At 37.8% G+C, this 25,962-nt stretch overlaps 1 protein-coding gene across 2 annotated transcripts in view; it reads right to left on the bottom strand.

Annotated features, from left to right (window-relative positions):
- The window catches only part of creb3l1 (cAMP responsive element binding protein 3-like 1), a 40,521-nt gene that overhangs the window by 10,939 nt on the left and 3,620 nt on the right, over positions 1 to 25,962 (bottom strand). For both annotated transcript variants that reach the window (XM_073837012.1, XM_073837013.1), the window contains exons 2-8: positions 13,547 to 13,751; positions 9,210 to 9,385; positions 5,856 to 5,940; positions 3,738 to 3,937; positions 3,480 to 3,629; positions 2,085 to 2,143; positions 1,486 to 1,554 (exon numbers count right to left, since the gene is read on the bottom strand). In XM_073837012.1, the coding sequence (XP_073693113.1) occupies positions 1,486 to 1,554; positions 2,085 to 2,143; positions 3,480 to 3,629; positions 3,738 to 3,937; positions 5,856 to 5,940; positions 9,210 to 9,385; positions 13,547 to 13,751 (944 nt within the window). The remainder of the gene's footprint in view (positions 1 to 1,485; positions 1,555 to 2,084; positions 2,144 to 3,479; positions 3,630 to 3,737; positions 3,938 to 5,855; positions 5,941 to 9,209; positions 9,386 to 13,546; positions 13,752 to 25,962) is intronic.

Raw genomic sequence — 25,962 nt, forward strand, 5'->3', positions numbered from 1 at the left:
TTTAATATTTTTGTGGAAACCAGGATACATGCTTTTTTGTATTCTTGATAATTAGAAAGTTTGAAAGAACAGCGGTTATTTGTATACAAAATATTTTGTAACATTATAAATGTCTTTACTGACAATTTTGATCAATATAAAGCCCCCTAATTCTTTTTAATTCTTTCTTAACCTCCTATTTTTGAACATGAAAGTGAAAGTGCACTATCCAAATTTAAAGTGTTATAATTTATTAACGCTTTGAAATACAGACCTAAGGTCTTTTACAAAAAGACAATCTGCAGATTATTGCAAAAGTAGAATTATTTCAAAATATGAAAGTATCAAAAAGTTATAGTTTTTTAACTGAATCCAAAATTGCTATAAAATTAAAGCCTTATGTTTGAATAAGTTATGTTCCAAATTTAAAGTTGATATTTAAAAAAATGAGGTTCCTGTGAGATTTTATTTAGAGTGTTACCATAAATAGCCAGCAGGTGACATAAAAACTCCATTGAATTTTTTAAATGCATTTTTCTGTCACAAATGTCTAAATCTCTCTATCAATATTATGTATATCACAAAATACCACCAAATATGGAATATTGAGACTCAGACCTTTCCAAAGATATGTACTTTGTCAAAAATATAAAAAGTTTTGATTCTAAAAGACAGTAATACATTTTGTAATATGACACCTGACACCACCCACAAAGGGGGAGGAGACCGCTTAAATATTTTAAAGCACCATTTAGATTGTAATGCAATATTTTTGAGGTTTTAAGCTTTCGAATGATATATAATTTATAATGATTACTAAAATATGTGATAGAGCCGGTGACAATTAATTGGTTAATTTCTTTTTTTTTTAAACAAACTTTTGAATGAAAGTATCTTTCTTGTATGTTTCTGATAGAGTACCCCAACATTTTAATTCTAAACATTTCCAAACCTATAAAGCTAACTCCAAAAATGGCATACTATATGGCAAAAAATTTAATAAAATACTGAACCATTCTTCAAAATAACTTATTTTATGTTTGACAAAAGAGAGAAACTCCTACAGGTTTAGAATGACATGATGATAATTAAACGGTAAGAATTAAATGAAAGAATTTTCATTTGAGCTGAACGACCCCTTTAAGAGCCATTCTCTTCAATAAGGTTTTACAGTTAATCCACAAAAAAAGAGCTGACTTTGATAACCCAATCCCCCATGGTGCTCTCTCTTTCTGTCTCTCTAAACAGTAGGAACAGACAGCACCCTGTCGACAGCGCCAATGTTCTAACTAGGCCACCCAGGAGAGAATGAAAAGGTGCTGCTGCTCTATATGATCGGAAGGGGAGGTTAAGACCTGTGTGCATCTGGACCGACTTAGCAACACCTGCTGACTGCGAAGAGGCTGCTGCGCACACCTACTGCAAATATGGTTACAATTAAATGCATTAAATCCACCTATAAAGTCTTCACTGTGATTAAACACAAGCGCACATATGGTATCTCACCTGTTGGCATTCTCGAGCGTCTCCACTTTTTTCCACAGTTCGTTGTTCTCTGAAGTATAGTTCTCAACTCTGAGGAGGAGAGAGAGAGAGAGAGAGAGTTATTGGACACGGTCACAATGACAGATTGAAATAAATAAATAAAGCGTTTGCATACGTATTGACTGACTACAGCATGGTGACAAAAACAGTGTATGTGTGTGTCCAGTGTGAGTCCAGTCTCTCCAGCACATTATCCAAACCCTGAGAGCCTAACAGCAGCACAAAAGGGAAAATGACTCATGCAAACGCACACACACCCCAATGAGTGCATGGACTGTAGCCATTGGCCGCATTCACACAACAAAAGCCATAAAATAGCAAGCAGGATATAGAGTATTTTGCAGAGATGTGTGAGCAGGGGTGAGAGAGAAGAGAGGATTAAAGGAGAGGAGGTCAACGAAGAGAAAAAAAGGATGAAGGCACCAAGAAAACAGAGGACAGTGGATGCTAGACAAACAATGCAAGAGAAAATAAGAGCAGGAGAAAAAAGAAGAGCAGCCAGAAAGGGAGAGAGGGAATGGAAGAGGTAGAGAACAAAGCAGTAAGGGAGAGACAATTACTTTTTCTCCAAACACTCCACGTATTCCTTCTTCTTCCTGCGGCTTTCCTGTGCAGAGATCTAAGAAAATATAAGAAAAATGCATCTACTTTAGCAGTGAAGTATTATGTCTATATATTTATATGTATACTTGCATACATATATATGTACAGTTTAAGTCAAAAGTTTACATACACCTTGCAGAATCTGCAAAATGTTAATTATTTTACCAAAATAAGAGGGATCATACAAAATGTGTTATTTTTTATTTAAGATATTTCACATAAAAGAGGTTTACATATAGTCCACAAGAGGAAATAATACTTGAATTTTTAAAAATTACCCCGATCAAAAGTTTACATACGCTTGATTCTTAATACTGCATTGTTACCTGAATGATCCACAGCTGTGTTTTATTTGTTTAGAGATGTTGTTCATGAGTTCCTCGTTTGTCCTCAACAGTTAAACTGCCTGCTTGTCTTCAGGTCCCCATTGTTTTTTTTTTTGTTTTTTTTTTTTCTTTTTTAGCATTTTTGTGTATTGGAGCCTCTTCCAACAATGACTGTACGATTTTGAGATCCATCTTTTCACACTGAGGACAACTGAGGGACTCATATGCAACTATTACAGAAGGTTCAGACACTCACTGATGCTCCAGAAGGAAACACAATGTATTAGAAGCCGGGGGGTGAAAACAATTTGAAGATCAGGGTAAATTTGACTTATTTTGTCTTCTGGGAAACATGTAAGTATCCTCTGTAGCTTCTGAAGGGCAGTACTAAATGAAAAAATATGATATTTAGGCAAAATAAGAAAAATGTACACATCTTTATTTTGTTCAAAAGTTTACACCCTTTGCTCTTAATGGACTGTTTTTCTTTTTGGAGCATCAGTGAGCGGTTGAGCCTTCTGTAATAGTTGCATTTGAGTCCCTGAGTTGTCCTTCGTGTGAAAAGACGGATCTCAAAATTAAACAGTCATTGTTGGAAATGGTTCAAATACACATAAATGCTGAAAAACCAAAGAATTTGTGGGACCTGAAGGACTTTTAACTGTTCAGGACAAACAAGGGCTCAAAAACATCTATCACTAATCAAAAAACACAGCCGTGGATCATTCAGGTAACAAGCATATGTAAACAAATGGGGTCATTTTTATAAATTCAACTATTGTTTTCTCTTGTGGACAATATGTAAACGCCTTTTATGTGAAATATCTTATTCAGGTCGGTACTAAATAAAAACAACAACATGCATTTTGTTTGATCCCACTTATTTTCGTAAAATAATTGACATTTTGCAGATTCTGCAAGGTGTATGTAAACTTTTGACTTCAACTGTATATGCACGATTATCATTAATAGGAGGATTCTAACTGAACTGATTAAATATTACTAGTATGTGATCATAAGTAATACCTTGTTTTTGATTTTCCTGCGCACCCGTTTAAGGGCTTTTTCCTCAGTTTTGGTGAGCGGCAGTTTGTTGGGGACAGGATATCCCTCAGCGATCAAAGTCCTCTTCTCTTCCTCTGTCAGCATCAAAGGGCCTGATGTTCCCTGCAGTTTCTGCAATACAACACAAGTCAGCATTTTTCACTCTGTATATCTGTTCAATATGTATGTATATAAGAATTGCTATTTGGTTTGAATATAATGAAATTGTGCTTGACTCACATGCGGGGCAGTGAGGAGAGGGGATGAGGAGATGGCTGTGGAGGTTCGGGCCTGCAGCCGGGCAGGGCTGGACGGAGGCAGTGAATGTGGGCTCTGCAGGTGGCCAGGGCTTAATGGTGGCAGTGAATGTGGGCTCTGGGATCCATCGCTGTCGCTGCCATGGCTGCTGGGAGGAGTGGGCGGCAACCGCAGATGCTCATCTGGTGGGAACACAGAGATAATCTTCACGCACTTGAAACACCTGTGGCTCGTTCATGTATGACATTCACATTTAAATGATCAGGTTTGACTCCGTACATATGCTACACAAACACCCGCAACCTCTCAAAATGAAGTTCCAAACTGAGGTTCAGGAGGAGCCTAATCATTCAGTCCTGTCAATAATCATTACAAACCTATATAAGAAGCATTTATAGCACTGTCCCAGCATCAATTCTTCTAGCATCCCTGCACCTCCTCCTCTATTTTTGTTATTTTCCCTCCAGATAGTACCGCAAAGGGAAGGTTGAACTCTGAGCTCAAGCTGAGCCTTGGGTTCAAGCCTCCATTGAGGACAGCAAGCCAAGTTAATTTACTATTAACGATCAGGACTGGATAGGCAGGCGAACTCGTGAAACTGTTAAAATGAGTTTTTGAGCAACGCCAGGCCAAAGTGTGAAACTGAAATTCAGTCTATTCACCTGTCATCAGGAAAAACCAATAAAGCCTAATCCTTTGGAAGCTTTTAGGCATTTTGCATACAGCACATGCATGCAAAATGCTTCTAAGTGTGCTGAGTGTTGGACTCATGATGTGTTTGGTCTGGCCGTGTCCCATCGTATACACAGCACTGCTTTAATGCTGTTGTTTCTGGATGATCAGAATAAAAGGACGTCATACTGTCAGACTGACAGCGCACACACAACACTTGCAGGTGCTATACGCTGCTTGCCATTAGCAGATTTTCATCCAAAATGACGTGTGGTATACTGAGGGGACGGTCACACTGGAGAAACTTAGGGTTAAGTGCCTTTTAAGGCAGGACTTAACTTAAACCTGTAATCTTAGTATTATGAGCTCAGATCCTAAAGATTGTCTAGAACAAACATCAAACACTAATGACTGTATTAGACACCAGCAAAGCGTGTTTGCAGTGCATACATAGAGATCTAACTTAACGGCTCAAAAGTTTTCAGTCTTTTCTGTTTATATATATATATATATATATATATATATATATATATATATATATGAATGCTTATATTCAGCAAGAATAAGCTGTTTTCCTGCATCATCAAAGAATCCTGAAAACATAACGGTTTCCACAAACATATTAAGCAGCAACTGTATTTAACATAATATCAGCATATTAGAATGATTTCTGAAGAATCATGTGACACTGAAGACTTGCGTAAAAGTTCAGTTTTCCCATCACATTACATTTTAAAATACATTTAAAAAAACATGTTTATTTTAAATTGTAATCTTTAGTCTTCAATATTTTAAAATATTACCATTTCACCGTATTTTTGATCAAATAAAATGCATCCTTGATGAGCATAAGTAAATAAATAAAAAACTGACAAGGCTAAACAGACTAAAATGCAATTCTCAGAGGTTACATCAGACTTGCTTTTCATCAATGGGCCATTCAGAAAAGGCTAAAGTTGAGATCTGAGAGATTGTCAAACACATGCAAAAGTTAAATAAAGAAACACTCACACTAAGCCTCATTTCCTCTGGAAAAGGAACACACCATTAGAGTATTTATAACCCTGAACTGACCGAAGAGTGAGGGCGCAGAATAAAAGTGGGCTAATTTGCTTATTTTTGCAATCTTTGAACTAGTGTGAAAGAACTGCACTGGCCATATGTGGCAACTAAGTGCTATATGTTGAGTACATTAGCTTGTTTTTGTGTATTTAAAGTAGAGGGCTACTGTGCATGCTTTTTAGCCTTGTATTTAGAAAACAGTCATGGTGTAAAAGACCAGCACTGTTGTGCGTTCAATGCTGGGCCCCAGCATAGGTTGCTGGAATGCTACTTTCAGGCATCTTAACTAGCTAAACCAGCAAGACTCACTTGGTCATAAAGACCATGCTGTTTAAGAGCAGGACTGAAGAGAGATTTCACACCCACCTGAGGGCACACTGAGGAACTGGTTCACCTCTCTGGGCTCTGCTTTGATGGCAGGAACGGAGTTTGAGCTCAGGCCTTTGGAACTCTAACACAACAAAAACAAACAGGACATTAACATTTAATGCACATTCTTAGTCTCACACAATTAATCTGTGCATGTTTGTGTTACATGTTTTAATATTTAATCAAAACTTGCGCATCACTAAAATGACTTTCTTGTTCTGATACACTCAGGTTGTTTTTATTTGTTAAATATCCAGTTTCCCACAAAAAGATGGCACATTAAGCAAGTAAAATGAAATTCTCATCCATTACAACATACATACAGATGCTTATTCACTGAAGTTTTTGTGAAAGAGGCATCCTGTCTGTGTCTTCTCAGTGCAGGTTACAGCAGTGCGGCACAGACACATTATTCAGCTTTCTCTGAGAGCCTTTGATGATATCAGGCTGCAGTGGTCTGTAGTATTTGATGATTTCTGATGGTACTCAACTGTTAGGGTACGGGACTAAATATGCTCCATGCTGGATGTCCGAGACAGTAAACACAGCTGAAGGCAGACTCAAACTGTTTACACTGACAGAGCAAAGGCTACCCGCCTGCTAACCACACACAGTCTGGCCAGCGACCAACCATCATGCACAAAGTGAGGTGACATGAGCCTCAGATCAGAGGGGCTGCTGTACCCTTCACTTTTCCTCATGCCTCCCTCTTATTATTTTCTAGGTCAGTGGACAGTAACTTGAGCTGTTAAAGGTCTTTCAACAAAAACACTAAAATACTGTACTGTAAAGTGTGACAAATGCAGAGGTGTGCTATATCAGGCTTCTATGTGACCCTGGACCACAAAAGCTATAGGTCAGTTTTTTTGAAATTGAGATTTATACATCGTCATACATCTGAAAGCCGAATAAATAAGCTCTCCATTGAGGTATGGTTTGTTATTGGGACAATATTTGGCAGAGATACAACTATTTGAAAATCTGGAATCTGAGGGTGCAAAAAAATCTAAACATTGAGAAAATCACCTTGTCCAAATGAAGTTCTTTTCAATGTATTTTACCAATCAAAAATGAAGTTTTGATATATTCACTGTAGGAAATTTACAAAATATCTTCATGGAACATGATCTTTACTTAATATCCTAATGATTTGATTTGAATGAAGAAAAATTCATAGTTTTGATCCATATAATGTATTTTTGGTTGTTTGCTTCAAATATACCTGTGCTATTAAGACTGGTTTTATGGTCTACGGTCACATATTATAATTTGTAATGGTGTAAGCCATGATACTTTACTGCCATATGTGAATTTAGAGACCCAACGCTACCCACAAAGAATCAAACAAGCAAGAGTGGTGTCGATATGCTATTGAAATTCAGTATAAAGGTCCTCGTTTAGAATTTACACGTTAAAAAATAAATTCAACATAATGTTGTTGTTTCAATCACGTTTACACACTGCCTCCAAAAGTTTCGTCTGTCATAAAAAAATTTGGACTGGGTTAAATTTTTTTTGCATACGAAAATTTCGGACTCAGTGTGCAAGAACCTTAACTGTGCGACTGTGATATTGCTAGAAAAGTTCAATAAAAATGTTGAGATTTAATAAAAAAAAAAAAAATAGAATCATTTACTCCCTCCTTATTTGTCAGCGAAGGTCTAATGGATTATGCAAAATAAAAACCTTTGCTAAAATAAATGGGGATAAAAAATAAATGGGGATATCTGGGTGCAGGTAACACGAAGAAAGAGTACACACACTGTTTATTTACATAAAATACCGGCACTGTAACAATACAAAGCTGGTTGAAAATTGGCAAACTTAACATGTAATGATTCAGTTGAGTCAATGATTCAATGATTCACTCATAAAAACAATCACTTGTTAAGTTCCATAATGAATCATTGGTTCTGTCAATGATTCAATGAGTTGCTCATAAAGTCTTCAAATATGCCCACTAAATAGTAGGCAAAGAACATTATGTAAAACGAGTAGCATGTACAAATTCATAGTATTCATAGAAAATGTAGGCAAAAAGTACCCAGATGATCTACTGCTTCTGCAGAGATTCCAAAATGCAAATCTCAAGATGTAACAGAAGATAAGTTGTAAATGGCAGTGAAGCAATGCAACTACTTGGGGATGTAGTATGTCCGCATTTCCTTCATAATACACACATTCATACTATATAGAACTTTTTTAATAGTCCAGTGTTGTACCTCCAGTAGCATTTTAACATACAGAAGAGTCACTGAAAAATCTCTACCACTGTACAGCCTGCAAGACTAAAATCCAAGGACTGGAACTGTTTTATAAAATAATACACAGATACAAATAAACTGTAAATACACAAAAACAGAATCATTCGAATAACTATTCTGATAAAAATACCTTCCTCCTCTTCTAGTCAAGCTTCATTTAAATTAAACTACAGCAAAATCAGGTCATATTCTGTTTTAGTTGGACTGTTTCAACATTCCGAGGTGGCCTCAAAAGGGTTCCAAAGCACTGCCTGAGGATTATGTAATATATGCAGATCATGAATTATAGTTATTATGGTGCTCCATGTTATATATGGTTTGGGTTTATCTGGTGAGCGCTGTTCTTCCTGTGGCACACGGTCACAGTGTCTCTCCATTACAGCTGCACTGACAGAACAGCAGAACCCAGCGGGATGTCAGAACAGCTTTACACCATGTGCGTCTTGCCGCCCTTCTTAAATAAAGGACATGTGCTTATATAACCCCATCCATCCTGAATATTATTTCATCTAGCCAAGTTATTCTTAACAGCACTTCTTGTAACATTCAAGCAAAAATGTTCAAGCCTTGTTCTATGTGTTTGCTTATTTTGTTGACAGGTATCTTCACACAGTACAGTCCAGCTCCCTGGAGAGGGCAGAGTTTATGGGAGCTGGCGGAAAGTTAGTGTCAAGTCTAGTAGAAGCGAGCAGTTCCATGGCTCTGATGCTCAAAGGGAGCCTGGTGCCAGATCCGAGAGGCCTCAGCAGCCACAAAGAACTAATCTACTCTCAACTCAACACTGATGCTGCTGGAGCTGAATCCAGTGCTTCAGTAAGTTCAACTCCTCACACACGCACTCGTACTGCGAACACGCTCGCTGGGCAGAGAAGTGGAGCAAGCTGCCAGCTGTGCAAAACAGCACACGAAGCACGTGTGTGCATGTTTTTCATTGTCATACTAACACAATGGTCCCTCTGGTGTGCAGTGTGTGCAAGGTTCACCATCATTAGCTCGCTTCCATCAATTTAAACATTTACCTGACTAATAAAACAAGCACTTCACTCTAATGTCCTTTTTTAAGATGTAGTATGATGACCATTTTTACCTTCTCTCCTGTGTGGTTCCTCTGTGGCGGAGGGGCGAGAGTGAGGGGGTGTGAGCAGGTGCTGGTGTTGGCCAGAGGGGGCGCTGTGTCGGGGCAGTTTTCTGACATCAGGCTGGGCTCCTGCTTCACTAGAATGGCTGTGAGATCCTGACTGAATGACCACATTCCTTCTGAGTCTGAGAAAAGAAATAACAGGCTCTAAGAGACAGAAAACAAGTTGGAATGATAATACTTAATAAATAAAGTCTCTCAAAAGACACAATGATCCCATCAAATCAATCAATCATAAAAAACAGGAAGAGCTACTGAACTTTGCAGTTGACATGCGGCCTCAAAAAACGTGGCAATCATGGCACGTGGAGTGACACAACACCTACAAACATCCATCTGATGTATGTTTACATAGATTAACAATTTAAAACTAAATCCACATTGTAAAAATATAACAATCAGTATATGTGACCCTGGACCACAAAACAAGTCTTAAGTAGCACAGGTATTATACATTGTATGGGTCAAAATTATATTTTTTTCTTTCATGCCAAAAATCATTAGGATATTAAGTAAAGATCATGTTCCATGAAGATATTTTGTAAATTTCCTACCGTAAATATATCAAAACTTATTTTTTGATTAGTAATATACATTGCCAAGAACTTCATTTGGACAGCTTTAAAGGCAAATTTCCTCAATATTTAGATTTTTTTGCATCCTCAGATTCCAGATTTTTAAATAGTTGAATCTCGGCCAAATAGTATCTACAATGTCTTGAATGATCTTTTTTTTTTATTTGCTTTAATTTAATTTATTTTTTTAATCTATTTAAACAACATACTAATTAAAAAATAAATATATTAATAAATTACTTAAATGACTTAATTCATTACTGTGTATCAGATAATATTTAGTAATGTAATGCATCTGTGCGCTTCAAAAAAAGGGCCTTGGAGGACATTGTAATCAATGAGTGATATTGTCAAGAATGTGACAAATTTCACACTCCAGACCCCAAGGAGGGGTTTCAGGAGTTGTTATGATGCAGGTGAGTAGGACAGACTCCATTAATGACCGGAAGGGTTAAGCAAACCAGCTTCTCTTTATACTGTTAACACAAAAGCCTATGGTGTAGGAGGGGTAGGTGAGAGATTGGGGGCATGTGGGGTGGCTAGAGAACAGCTCTACATGTCTGGACGCTTCAAAGGGGAGGAAAGCACTGCGTATAGTGGAAGCCCTCGTTATCACATCGCCTACGGTAGCATTCGTGTGCAGGCTCCACTGCGGGATCGATAAAACATTATGCGGCCTTGTAAAAGAAGGATGGCAGGTTTTTCATGTTAGTCCTCTGTTAAGGAAGGACATCAGCAGGAGTCTGATTACAACAGGAGAGCAAAGCTCTTTAGGAGTTCTGCTGTTCGGTGGAGAGCACTGGATTTTATACTTCATAGCTCTCAGTCTGTGGGGAACCTCTGTAAAAGGGCCTAACCCTTTAGTTCAGTACAGCAGATTAGACCATAAGAGTCTGTCCTTCACCAGGGTGCACCAAAGCAAACACACTCTTATGCACAGCCTCCATTGTGAATAAGGGATTAGCCTTCTTTACAGCTTTTTCGAACATGATTAGACCAAATGTACACTTTCTGAAGGACCTGATAGATCAGAGGGGGTCATCTCTGTCTCTTGGCTCCATAAGGAATCTCTCACTCTCTCTATATATTAAAACAAACGAGTTTATGGACATCCCTGCAGAAAAAAAACAGCACCAAACCATCACTAACCAGTATAAACCAATATGGACTTGCCGTTTGCTTGTGAAGGTCAACCAGCAAAGTCTGATAATTTACTCTCCATGTCATCCAAGATGGTCTTTCTTTCTTCACTCAAAATTAATTAAGGTTTTTGAGAAAAAAAAAAAATCCAGGATTTTTCTCCAAATAGTGGACTTCAATGGGAGCCAACGGGTTGAAGGTCCAAACTGCAGTTTCAATGTAGCTTTGAAGGGGTCTACACGATCCCAGCGTATGCGCATCGCAGAGCTAGTGCAAGATGAGCATTTGTGGTTAAAAAGTATGTAAATTTTTAATTTTTGGAAAAATGGCAGATTGTTTCATTAGATAAGCCCCTTATTCCTTGGCTGGGTTCATGTACAGCCCTTCAAAGCTGCCCTGAAACTGGACCTTTAACCTATTGGCTACAATTGAAGTCCATTATATGGAGAAAAATCCTGGAATGTTTTCCTCAAAAACCTTAATTGCTTTTTGACTGAAGACAGAAAGACATGGACATCTTGGATGTCATGGGGGTGAGTAAATTATCAGGGAATTTCTATTCTGGAAGTGAACTAATCCTTTAAGAAGTGCACCATAATGAGGATCAACATCCAAAACACAACACAAACATTTTAAATATTTGGAAATGTCAAAAATGTCAGCAGCATTGAAATAGACTTTCACTTCACGTAGGTTTAACATGTATTTTAAAAGTTTGCTTTCAGTCAGACTAAAGCAGTAATTCATCTCTCAATATTCTGTAAAATTTGATCTGACTTGAAGTTGCGTCAAAGTCAGACTGACCGATCTAGATAATGCAACAGTAGTTTGGTTTTGCTCAGCATGTATAATTGGACTACATCTGGCCTGTGTGTTGTGTGCTTGTTCTGAAATACTGAGGTGACACAGTATATTGTGTTGTGTACTCTGACAGATAGATGAAGACAAGCCAAAAACCTGCTGCAGCTTGATTACAATTGCGCATTTAAACTTACTTCTTTCTGTTTCTCCATGTGGCAGTACAAATGTGGCTTAGAGCTGCTGTTACTTAATAATATGGACAAAACTTGTTTTGATTTTACATGCAAAAATCCCTTCTCATGTTCTACAGAATCTACCGGGTTCTGCCCACAGGGCACTGTAAGGCTTTGATGTCTCACAGGACAGCAGGTATCATAGTGGACCGACTCCAGGCCGGCGGAGACGGAAAAGCGATGCTCATTAGCGGGTTTAAAGTTACTGCAGAGCAACAGGAGACAAAGTAGTGAACCAGCCAGTGCTTACTTTAACTGCCCCCTAAAGCCACTCACAGTCTTTATAGGGGCAGGTTTATTGATCAGAGGGGATATCACACATTACTGAAACACCTGAACTTACTGTGGTCATCTCCCTACACTGTCAGAAAAAAAAACTGTACCTTTAAGGGTATAACCGTTTGTCAAGAGGACATCTTTGTACCGGTTTTCCTCTAAAAGGTACATAGCTGCTGGGTAGTAACGGATTACTTGTAATCTGGATTATGTAACCAGATTCCAAAAATTAGGTAACAAGTTAGGTAAAAAATAAGTAATCTAAAAAGTAGTCAGAAATCATTACCTAAAATTTTTAACTTAGATTTATGTTACTAACTATGTTACTAACTACAATTTTACATGTAATCTGTAATCAATAATGGACTACAATTTGTAAGTAATCTACTCTGCACAAGTTGTAGCTTAAGGGTACAGATGGCAGGGTATAGATGACTGAAATATTTTCAAAATGTTTGACAGCTCAATTATTTTCATTTTTTAACAAATCACACATTGCTAATATCCACCTCAAACCTTGCTTTTAGGTTGTATCCCTAAAGCATAACTGCCGCTGTAACCCTAAATGTACACATTGTTCTGTACATTCTGTTCTTTAAGATAGAAGGCACAGAGAGAGAGAAAGAAACAATAGCATGAATGTGCTCAGAAAGACCTTCATTTTGGATGCTCATGGCATTACAGTCTGGCTAAATGGATCTAGAAATCCCGCAGTACCTTCATGCTTCTTTAAGGATTTGTTGATTTAAAGCCTGACTGGAAAGAAGCCGTAGTCTGCGCACACACTCCTCGCATAGTCAACCTAAGTTCAGGATGATGCAACTCTCTGAGCCACCCCCACCAAATTCTCCATCTGAAGCTGGAAACCAGATCCCTTTTTATTTTATGGATGTCTACAGTTCCCTGGCCTGATCGTGGCGTGTGTGAGAAAGAGAGAGAGAGAAAGACAGACGGACGAACTGACAGAAAGAGTGAGCGAGTGTGAGTGTTGGCTGTCTTCCTGGAATTCCCAGCTTCCAATGGTAGACTGAGCTCTTGGCTAGAGCTTTGTCAAGGAACCCTGTGCTGCACGGGTGCTCCGGGAGATAAGGAGGAGAGACGCAGAGAAAAGAAAGAGACTTTAGAGGAAAACAAAGCGGCTGATTGTTACTGCTTTGAACGATGTTGTTTATCAGGAGTGTAAAATCTTCTCCTGATAATCTAACACGGATAGCTGATTTTCTGGATAAAATGACAAGCAAGAAGAGGAATGAATGCTAACCTGCATCATCGTCTGATTTGATGGGCATTGAGGGGCTCTGTGGAGCAGAGTCCCCGCTGAGAGAGTAGCTGTGTTCTGCCTGGATGTCAGGGTTTGGAGGGTCCAGATCCATATCCAACAATGGGTTCCTCTCCGCCAACAGATGATCATCAAAGAAACTGTTGAAAAGGTCATTGGAGAAATCTTCCATCTGCTCAGAGAAGTGCTGGAAGGAGAAACCACAAAAACATATATTTATTTGATCTATATTTTATTTAAATTAAACGAATACTTTATTCAGCAAGGATACAATAAGGTGATCAAAACTGACAGTAAAGATATTATGAAAAATAATGGCTGCTGAAGATTCAGCTTTGCCATGACAGGACAAATTAGGCTAAAAGTAGCCTAATGTTAGTGTAATCTATTAACAGCACACATCATAAACCTAAAAGTACTAGATATGGGGGTCATGCCTTAAGGACTGGATTTGTATTTAACATAAGTTACTATATATAACGTTTTCATTTTCACTGTATTTCATTATCAAAGAACAGTATGACTGACTTCAGTCAAGCGTGAGTTTAAGTAGAAAAAAAAACTCCCGTTATAATCAGTTAAGCTGTCTATATACAGTGTTTGATGAATGAATCTTTTACTCACATAATAAATACATCTGCACTTTGTTGTTTAAAATGAGAGAATTCACAAGAGTGCAGACAAGGTTGCCAGGTTTTCACAACAAAACCTGCCCAATTGGTAATCAAAACTAGCGTTTCGAGGGGGTCTCTCCTTAAAAATACATGTTCTTGGCAGGGTTACCCTGGTAAAATTTACATTCCAGAGCCAACGTTATTGGGGTCTCTTCAACCCACGGACATGAAAAAACAACCCATGGCAACAGTGTTAAAATAGCCTAATTCCGCTGAAAAAATGCAGACTTGGCAACACTGCAGTGCAGAATTCTGTCAGTCAGCGTGCACAATAATCAAAACCCAGTATTTCACCGGTGACTCATTTGAATGCTTCTGATTGGCCATTGAATTTATTAACTCAACGGAGTCGCGTGTGATTGGTCTTAATGCACAGAGCAGTAAAAACTCATAAAAAGTTTGTCACAACAAAACCCACCCAATTGGTACTGGCCCAAAACTAGCCCAATCACATTTCAAGGGGGTCCCCCACTAAAAAATAGCCCAATTCCACGGAAAAAAACATGGACTTGGCAACACTAAATGCAGAATTCAGTCAGCCAGCGTGTGCAATGATAAAAACCCAGCATTTCAGCGGTGACTCATTTGAATGCTTCTGATTGGCCATTGCATCGTGCACGATTAGTCTTAATATGCAGCGCTGTAAAAACTCATAAGATTTTGTCACAACAAAACCTGCCCAATTGGTACTCAAAACTGGCCCAAAACTAGCCCAATCACATTTCGAAGGGCTCCTCCATTAAAAATAGTGTTCCAGGGGGTGAAATACAAGTTTTTTGGTGGGGTTCTCTTGGTAAAAGGGGCTAAATATCACATTATTGGGGTCTCTTCAACCCATGGACATAAAAAACAACCCATGGCAACAGTGTTAAAATAGCCCATATCTGCAGAAAATAATGTGTAAAAAGAATTATGATGCAACATGAACAGATTTAAATCTGCAATCAACACTTTTCATTTCATTTTATTTTTATTCGTGACAGCTGTAATGGATTTAGTTTAACTGACTGTGCAGACGACTTTTGTCCCCTGTTAATTTAACTTTCCCAGACACACACACTCTGCCTATAAAATTACTTTGACTGTATTTTTGATCAAATAAATGCACACTTGGTGAGCATTAGAGACTTTCAAAAACATCTTACCAACCCCAGACCTTTGAACAGTAGTGTATATAACAGTAATGCGTGAACAAATAATCATTTGGCTGAATTCAATCCACTCCCTGATCATGTTATTATAAGTAAAGGTCAACTCAAATAAGATATTATTGCTAATTTGATAAACGCTCCTATCTAAAATTATCTTTTAAATAATTAGTTGAACTTCAGAAGATAAATCCCTGCTGTCATTTGGCTCAAGGTGTGTGTGTTTGAAAGACAGATAAAAAAGAGATATGCATTCTTCTATGCATGAGTGTGTCTACAATGTGTGTCGTCATCTTGCGAATTGGAAAGACGTGTGTGTGCGTCTCTGCAGTGGGGGTATGCGAATGTGTGTTTGCTGAGCAAGGGTGTGACAAAGGTGTGAGAGGACTTGATCATGTTTACATCCTGGTGAACGGGGACAGGTGTGTGAATGACACACCTGTAGAGAAGTGAGCATAAAAACCAGCCGCTATGCACATATCACACATACGGACACGTGCACACATCCAGCACCTGTATGAGTTCCCACACAAAACTTCTCTGAAAAGGAGAATGGGAAAGCTGTGCTGTTACGAATGTTTACTCTGGCTGTCCCTAGTCGAGCAAACCGCTTCCAAAACAACAAACCTGTATTGAGAAGCACTATCTGGTCAAACTTGTTGCTCACCATATGGATGCATGAGCAGAGAAGCAGGAAGCAAACCGTGCAATGGCAGTTATCCGTATTGTGTGACGAATGACATCCTGGGAACACCCTGATGATAGAGTTGGTGAAATGACGCAGCTCTCCTGCCGTCAGTGCCGAGCTAATCACCACGGTTGAGCATGACAGTATAAACAGTTCCACCCTAAAACTTTGATGTTCGTTAAATGTTCCAGGTCGTGGACGTGTGGGGCGGATATGTTTACAGGCTTGATTAATCCAGACTAAAGGTGCTATTTCATAACTCTGGGCTGCATATGCTTGCAGGCCGATTCTGCGTTTTAATTTGCTTAGTGGTGCCTTTTCTATTAGCCTAGTGCAAAATGCAAACATAAATGATCCGTGTTACGAATGAAACCTGCATTCACATACGCAACTTCCCTGTCTGTGTGGTCCTGTGTGCATCTGTTATCACAGCAGACAGTCAGAATACTTCTCTAATCGGTTTTATCTCTCTGTAGAGCTCTTTCCTGTTTTGACAAGTGTCAGTTAGGAGTTTCTTATGTGGTGTCTGTCTGGTTTTCGGTTGACCTTCCAGGGGCTAATGGTAATGATGCAATGCTGGGGTGCTGATGCAAGAGTCCTGAAATTCCACATCTGGAAGACTCCTCAGAGGAAGAATTCCAGAAGAGCTTGGAAGAACTGGGAAAGTGTGTCTCTGTCATTAGGGTCAGATTTTAGGAGAAATGAAAACAAGTCATATCTCAGGCTTAGAGGTAAACCTTTTTTAAAAAGTAGGATAATGACATTAACGGGATAATTCAACCAAAAATGAAAATTCTGTCATCATTTACTCACCCTCAAATTGTTCCAAAACAACTCCGTATGCCTTTCTTTCAACTGTTGGAAAATTTTGGTTACCAACATTCTTCAAAATATGAGAAAGAAAGAAAGAAACTCACATACAGGTTTTGATCAAGCGGAGAGTAAATTTTGCCAACATTTTTGTTTTTAGCTGAACTATGCCTTCAATAAGATGATTCTTCTCATATTAACCCTTAAACGCATGAATGTTTCGCCAATCACTATTACGTATTCGGATCTTTAGCGACTCGGACCTATATATCCAGCATGGATGCATCTCTGACTTCTGCAATAGCAAAAAAATCTCTTGATATTTTAAGAGCAATTACAGAAGAATAAAATAAAGCATATTTCATTACCATTTGAAACTTAGAAAGGTTACATTTGAGCAGATGATTTTTTATGACCGCCATTATGCTCAGAGTGTACTTCCATAGTACATTCAGAATCTGGCTCATATTCACGATTTCAACCATATTCTCAAAACTATCATTTACAATGGCTTCAAAGTCAATATTTTGATCACTGGCAGCTTATTCAACACATCCACCATCAAATAACAGTGACATTTATATTTTATTTTGTACAGTAATTGCTCTGCAATAAAGCCATTCAAACAGTTAAATTTTTGCTGATGATATTCTTTAGTTTTATGCCTGCGATAGTTATGAGTGAAAAATCACGTCATTATTGTCCATCAAACAGTGCCACCTTAAGGAATTGAGTAATCAAATATTTACATATTTTTGTGCGCAAAAAATATACTTGCACTATTACACACCTCGGGTTTCTAGCGACCCTATACACTTTTTATTAAAAAAATGATCAGAAAACAGACATTCTTTTATATTTAGTTATTTTTTTCTTGTTATATTGTTTATAATGAATAGATTGAGGAATACAAAAAAAAGTTGATGTCAAACTTGAAAAAGTTTGCTAAAAACCTGAAGTATGTATTATGCGTTAAAAATGCAGACTGAAGAAATTACTTTGTGTTATATTTGCTGTTCAAAGTGGCACTGGTGGTCAAAATCTGCAACCTAACATTGCAAAATAGATCAGCGTTATTGGATCAGACAGTCCTATCCAACAACAGACCTATCACTTCAAATGAACTAAAGTACACTATGCATTATTACTGCAGCTGGGGCTTTTGAGCTAATTTCCGCGACATCCGTGTTTTGGTCTTGTGCAACAAAACACACGGAATGATTTTATCTATATTGTATTGAGTACAACAAGGAAGAGAGAGTCATATTTCTGCATTTCATAATTAGAAGAAGTCCTTAGACAGTACAACTTCAAAAGGCATTGAAACAAGAAGCACATAGACGCATACCAACAGGAATCTCATTTCTTTCTAGGCTCTCATACTTCAAAGAAAAAAGACAATATATAAATATATATATATATATATATATATATATATATATATATATATATATTACTTTCTATATAAATATACATACAATTCCTAATATACTTTTCAGCTAAGCCAATATTGTCACTTAAAATATTCCTGGTTTGTCACTTGGGCGCTCCTCCTAAAATGTTAAAAAATGGACCACAGCTGCAGCAGTGCAAAGCATGTGTGCGCAGGCTGAGCAATGCCCTATTTTTCCATCTGATCCATTTTCTTGAAGTAACGTTTGGGTCATGTCCGGGTCTGAGCGGGATGGTAAACTGCATGGCTGCTCGACTCATCGCATTCCATTCCCTTATTCCAGACCTCCAGCTGCACTCCAGGCCAATGGGAGCTCAGTATGCAAATGAGTAGAGGGGAGCTTGTCATTTTGGAACTGGAGTGCAGGGTGCGCACGGAGCAGCTCGGTGCGCAAGAAAATAAGGCATTAGTCTTAGGAAAAATAAATACGCTGATAAAACTCATTCAGCAGCAGTGGAATTGGGAATACAGCCAAAGCCACAATGTTTGGGAATACGTGCCTCTTGCTGAGCAAAAGAGTTATTTCTGAGAACAATGAGTCACAACGAAAAGATTCATTCTCAGAGTGGCAAAAAAGAGAGAGACGGAGAGAGCGAGAGAGGTTCTTGAACCGAAGATGGAGTTTGCAGATGTTTAGTGTTTATACTAGTCAACATATGATGCAATTAAAAATATGGTTCCCTCATGTGAGGTATGAACATCAGCTTAAAGCCACAGTGTGATCTGATCAGTTTTATTTATTTATATATCTAAATATTTACAGCTTTCTCCTCCAAGAGGCATGCATGAACTACTCCTGCACTGGATCTGACATTTTTTACCAAAATATTAGGGACATTCACGTGTAAATGTGGGGTGAGAATGCATTTTTGCAGTCGTATTGTCTCCAAACTAGCACATCTGCACTTTAAAGCCAGTTCATATTCTCAGATTCAGATTCCAGCTGGCAGCTGTGAGAGATCAGAGATGGGTCAGGGAGGATAGTCATGAACTAATGCTCATTATGATCCGCTCAGCATGCATGATGAGCCAGACGCGTGAGAGAGGGGGGAGACGGGCGCAGCGTTTACAGGTGAGCCCGCCAGGCCTCTGCAGGTGTTCACAGGTGAGGGCTGATTTAGATTACAGGCATGGAGTCAAGTTCACAGCTGCAGTCTGTGACTTTTGTAAGCTTGCCACCAGACGCAAACCCACCTCTCTGGAGATCAGGTCACACGGGTTTGTGTTTACAGCTCAGAGACATTTTTGAATGCGGTACTGATGAGATGGAGAATGAGGTGTTAGATCTAAAGCCTGTTTGTGAGGGTTTTATTCTAGTCCCTGCTCTCCTCCTGCTCCCTCACTCCCTTCTCCCTCTTTTTTCCTTACTTTCTTTGTCATTCTCTTACTTTCTTCTTCCTCCCATTCTAACTTTCCAAATACAACTCTTAGGTCCCTTCCCCCTCTCACTTTCCTCTGGTTTCTTAATTCCAGTTCCAGATTTTTCTTACGTTTTGCTGTCAGCCACAGAGCAAGAGAACCATGACCACAGGAGGCAGTTGGGCTTCAGCCCCACCTCCAGACGGGAGCCACTGAGGGCCACAAACCAGACGAGCTCTTCTGGAGGTGAAACAGTGGGTGGTAGAGAGGATGAGTATGAGAAAAATATAGACAAATTTGAACTGGATTTTCGTGACAGAGTGAAAAAGAAACCAAAAGACTTTTATAGGACGAGGGGAAAGGGAATGAGGACACAACTGAACTAAAGGGATATCCTAAGGAGTGAGGAATCCCCATAATCACCCTCTATTTTCTGCTACTGTTGCATTTCGGGAGGGGAGGGGGTCTCCAGATGTGTTCCCCATCCCCCCGCCTTCAGAGGGCTCCCTGTACTCTGTAATTTTGCCAGTCTAAATTGGCTCTCTCAAAAGAGCCTGTGGCAACACACAGCCCTGGGCAGAAGAATATCCTGTATACAGACCAAATAGTTGTGTTAGTCTAGTCGGTTCCTGTCTGACCACAGTGAGGAAAAGATGAGGCTTTGATTTTTTTTTTCAAACTAAATTTTCTTCTAATATAATGTTAGAATTACTATTTAGAGTAAATAAGTCCTAACTGTGACCTATAAAATGTCAACTACAAGAAATAAAAAAAAGTGAATTTGTGAATCACACTGTGAAATAATCAAATTGAAATTATGAGAAATATATTATATTGCAGTGTGCAATAGAAATTTTTTTTAGTGAAAAATAAAATTGCAAATATAAATCATATATTATAAAAAGAATGCAAAATTTGTGAGACAGCTACACTGTGAAATATTAAATCACAAAATTCACAAGTGTGAGATCACAACTACAAGAGTCATTCACACTGTAAAATATAAATTAAAATGAGAAAGTCAGAATTGTTAAATATACTCACAATTACAAGAAATAGTTACATTTGTGAGAGTCACAATGTGAAATATGAAGTCACAATAATGAAACAAAATAATGAAATAAAAAGTATAAAAAGACACAATTGTGTTAATTAAATAAATTTGCAGCTATGAGGAAAAAATTGCAGTTTTAAGAAATTCCTAAAAATATAATTGCAATTGTGAGATACAAAGTAGCAATTAAAAGAAATAAAGTACAGTTTGTCAGAAAGAAGTCACAACTATAAGGTCAAATCTGTGAGTCATATTGTGAATTACAGTCAATGATGAGACATAAAGTCACAACTGTAAGAAATAGTTACATTTGTGAGTCACAATGTAAAATATAGTCACAATAAAGAAACAAAAAGTAGAAAAATTGAATAAAGTTGCAATTAAAAAAAGTGCAGTTGTGAAAAATTCACAATTACTAAAAATATAATTGCAACTGTGAGACAAAAAGTGGCAGTTAAGAGAAATAAAGTACAATTTGTGAGAACGACTGAGATTGTGAAATAAAATCACAAGAATGAGAAATATGCACAACTGAGAGAATTCAACTACAAAAAGGTCAAATCTGTGAGTCATATTGTGAATTATAGTCACAATGATGAGAAATGAAGTCACAACTACAAGAAATAGTTATATCTGTGAGTCACAAATTATTTGTGAGAAAGATTCAAATTGAAAGAATAAGAAATAGTCAGAATTGGGAGAAGTCATCCACTGCAAAAAATGCTTTTCTAGCTTAGATTTTTTGTCTTGTTTCCAGCCAAAATATCGAAAAATTCTTAAATCAAGAAGCATTTTCTAGACGAGTAAAAATTATTGTCTTGTATTCAGAAAAATAAGTCAAAATTAAGTGCATTTTTCCTTAAAACAAGCTAAATAATCTGCCAATGGGGTAAGCAAAATAATCTTGCTTTGTCTGTTTGAAATAAGATTATTTTGCTTACCCCATTGGCAGATAATTTTGCTTGTTCTAAGCAAAAACTCACTTAATTTTGACTTGTTTTTTCTGAAAAAAAGAAAAAGATTTTTACTCGTCTAGAAAATCCTTCTTGATTTAAGAATTTTTAGATATTTTGTCTGGAAACAAGACAAAAAATCTAAGCTAGAAAAGCATTTTTTGCAGTGCAACTATAAGAAAGTCAAATCTGTGAGTCATATTGTGAATTAAAGTCACAATGAACAGATATAAAGTCACAACTACAAGAAAGTACAATCTGTTAGACAACCACACTGAAATATATACATGTCACAATAATGTGAAAGTCATACTGTAAGACAAGAAATGTGTCACAATTTTGAAATATAAGGTTGCAATTTCAAGAAATGAAACTGTAGTTGCGACATATAAAGTGGCAATTAGTAAAATAAAATCACAAATACATTTTATTTTTTTACTCTGAGACAAAAACATGCTTTATTACAGTTCGGACAGGAATTAAATATATTATCCACACCAGTTATAATAAAATACATTAACTCTCATTAGCATCTCTTTTATACTGCATATTCAAAACTGTTCCTGGAATTAAAAGTCATTAAGTAATTAACATAATCAGCAGGGTCTTTGATCCCCAGTAGAGAGGGAGCCTGGGAAAACAATGCTGGATATCTGAGTTAAGGACCTCAAGGTAAGCTGACGACATGTTCCTGCAAACGCTGACACCCACCCGGCATATTTATTCAGAGCCTGAGGGGTGAGACAAAGCTAAGAGTGGGTAGGGTACACATATGTCTCTGCAGGGCTCACTGGCTTAGAATGAGGCTAAGAATATGTCCTCCACATGTGAAGAACAAGCTATACATGATCTAGCGCAAAGGTTAAAAGTCCAAACACACACTGGACACAACCCAAGAGTGCAGATACACTTCTGGAAACTCTTGCCCGTCTTACCCCAAAGGCTCTGTACCTTTGTAGCATAATGTGTTCCAGCTCAGACCTTCTTGTTTGATCAAGCTCTTGGCAGTAATTCAGGCCAACATCTGAGTCGCAATAACACTCTGATAGGATTTGACCAAAGCTATATGAGTGTGCAAGATATAAATCAGACATTGCTTCCAAGCACTACTGGTCATTTTCTCAATGAAGAGAAAGACAGAGACATGCTAAACTGGATTTATAAGAATGTTCTTTCCATCATGATGCCAGTTTGCATTTGTTTCTATAATTCAACTGAGATAGGACTTACTTTGGAGGTTAAATCTAGTACACTTCAAGGGGTCGCAGAGCAGAGCAAATTGGCTGACATCTCTACAACATTCACAGTTCTGTTCTTAGCAGCCCCTCAGGAGAAGACAGAGACAGTGATAGAGAGAGATAGAGAGAGTGCCTGGAGAGCAGGAGGAGTTCTGGCACGTCAGGGAACTCCAGCTAAAACAGCTGAAGAGAGGAATGAAGAAAAAATCATCTGCGGTATTTGAGGCTTTAAACCAGTTCATAATGTCAAGTTAAATGACACCTGACTTTAAAATGACAACTGACTATTCTACAACCTAAGCTGAAGCACTGAAATATATCTAGATTGTGGATGTTAGTCCTTTTCAGACCAAAGACCCCTTGTTGAATGCAAGGAAGGAGCTGGAACCCCCGTTAAATTATTGTATAAAATTAAATATTAAAGGGAAAGTTCACCCAAAAATTTTTATTCTGTCAATAACTGCTCACCCTCAAGTCATTCCAAACCCTTTAGAACACAAATTAAGGTATTTTCAATTAAATCTGAGAGCTTTCTGAAACCCTGCATAGACAGCAACACAACTGAAATGTTCAAGTGGCCCAAAAAGGTAGTAAGGACATTGTTAAAATAGTCCGACATACAAGGGATCAACCATAAAGTTATGAAACTATGAGAAAACCTTTTTAATTTCTCTTAATTTGTGTTCTGAAGATGAACAAAGGTTTTATGGGTTTGAGGAACGACATGAGGTTGACTAATTAATGACTTTTCATTTTTGGGTGAACTATACCTTTAAGCACATTTGTGTTAAAATGCAAAAGAACACTACTTTATTATAGTGCTTACTTTGTAAAGTCAATAAAGTAAGTGATGTACAGGGTCATATGCTTTTATATGTACTCAACATACTCAAATGATACTCTGCAAGTCACTGTAAGTCTTATTAGCTTTAAAGTAACATTAACATGGCATCATTAAATTTTTCACAAGAGATTGAATAATAATAAGTGGTGAATGAAATACTAATTAGTGTTTGTTTTAGTTATTTATGTTTAAACCAATAAATGAAATTTAATTAGATGTCTTTTGCAATAACAGGGCAGGTGCCGGGATGAAAACAGTCAGCGCCCACTATTATCGCTGAACAATTGCTTGTCTTTAATGTATTTTACAAATCCTCCAAAACTATTCAAAGCATCTAGCAATTTGAAAAAAATGAAAGGATCTGGTTTGACAGGACCAAAGTTAACACACCCTCAAGTCTCTAACTGCTGATTTAGTTATTTTGTGCGTGTGTGAATGTTAGCCTACGTAAGAACACACCTCATGAACTCTCTATTCTCTCCATTTATGTGCATCATGTGAGCAGATTTCAAACCCAAGCCGATGACAACAGCAGCCATACTTAACTTTTACTGAGCATTACAATCCTGCGTAATGACAAAATTACGTAACACATGGGAGTGATTGTCATACATTGTCCTGTGCAAAACAGATACAGATAAGGAACGTGTGTGAAAACTAAGCATTTGTAAGTGGTTAAATTTAGATCAGGTGATGGATTCCTTCTCTAGATTCACACAGACTGGAAAAAAATGGCTGATTAAAAGCTTTAACCTTTATTTCAGTGGCAGTCTGAGAGATGTGGGTTAAATCGTGATGAATCAAACTCCATGATCATAGAGTTGAACTTCTGTGGCCTCTATTTTTGTATCACACCCAGTGTCATAATTCCTTCATTTTTTACAGTCATCTTAATTGTAGCTCACAGATGTTGAGTTAAGATGAGAGTAACAGTTAAAGCTTTATCACTACTATCTTTATCGTTGGACCAGTCATTCTGAAGATTATGCAACCTGTCTTCTTACTTTCCTTCTCTGTCTTCTTCTCTATTTCTCTTTTTTTAAGTGGACAGGTTCCATCAAAAGCATCCAGTACATCTGAGAGAAAAGTCTGGAGGAATGTGCTGCCCTTCTTCCACTCCTCCCCTCCAGATGCTCCTCACCTCCCTCTACATCCAAACCCTTAACATTCACCCCCAAACTCTTGGTAAAAGTTGTTTCTCGTACTAATCAAAGATCATTTAAAAATCTTCTAGGATAGACATGAAATGCATCATGTTTTGCTTCAGATATAACATATGGTGTCTATGCTGCCTAACCCTTCAGGCTCAGAGTGTACTAGATGTGCCAGCAAGGCAGAAACAACCTTTAGGACGGGTGGGACCTGCCAAACCTGTAGATATCATCCAAAGTCTTCTTCAGTAGTGTTTACACACGCTACACGCTTCTAAAGAATGAATCTAAATCTGACTCATCTTCTATTCAGAATACGGCAGACTGAGGGAAAGCATTAGACCACCCTTGCTATTCAGGTTATTGTTTTTTTCCTCGCGTGTGGGAAGTGACTGAACAGGTAAAAGATGTCAAACTGGAAGATGACTTTACAGCATCATGCAACAAATTTGCGCTCTGAATTTTTTGCATACATTCACTAACAATATTGTACTATGACGTCTTTTGTGTCACTGATTAAGTAGTAAAAACAGTCAGAATGTTGGTCTGATGCATAAACGAGGGAGGAATTTCACTGACTTCACAATTCTCTCTCTACCACCAAAGCCATTCTCGGTTTACGAAATTGGGCAAAAACAGCAGTATAAAAACAACAATATAAATCCAAAGAAAGAGACAGAATCACAACAACTGCTCCCTTTGTATAAAGGATGCACTAAAGATATGCAGCAGATATATACTATAAAGTCATTTAAATAAGCCGGAGGTTTTTCGGCACTGTTGTGGTTCACAGATCCTCTCTGTGATCTTAGCTTTAACACACAGTAGAGTGAGACACGCTGATTTCCACCCTTTAGCACAAGCCATGCAATTACGCTAAAGTCATGATTTAAACGGCCAGACATACGTTCTTCTATCACTGTAGGGAATTTCCATTGCCTTCTATAGTTCTTATTCTGAGATAGTAAGATTTTCTAAACCCTATTCCTAAAGGCCCCACAAGTCTATTTGCATTTTTACTTCATT

Source organism: Garra rufa, chromosome 3 (assembly GCF_049309525.1).
Source record: "Garra rufa chromosome 3, GarRuf1.0, whole genome shotgun sequence".
NCBI lineage: Eukaryota > Metazoa > Chordata > Actinopteri > Cypriniformes > Cyprinidae > Garra > Garra rufa.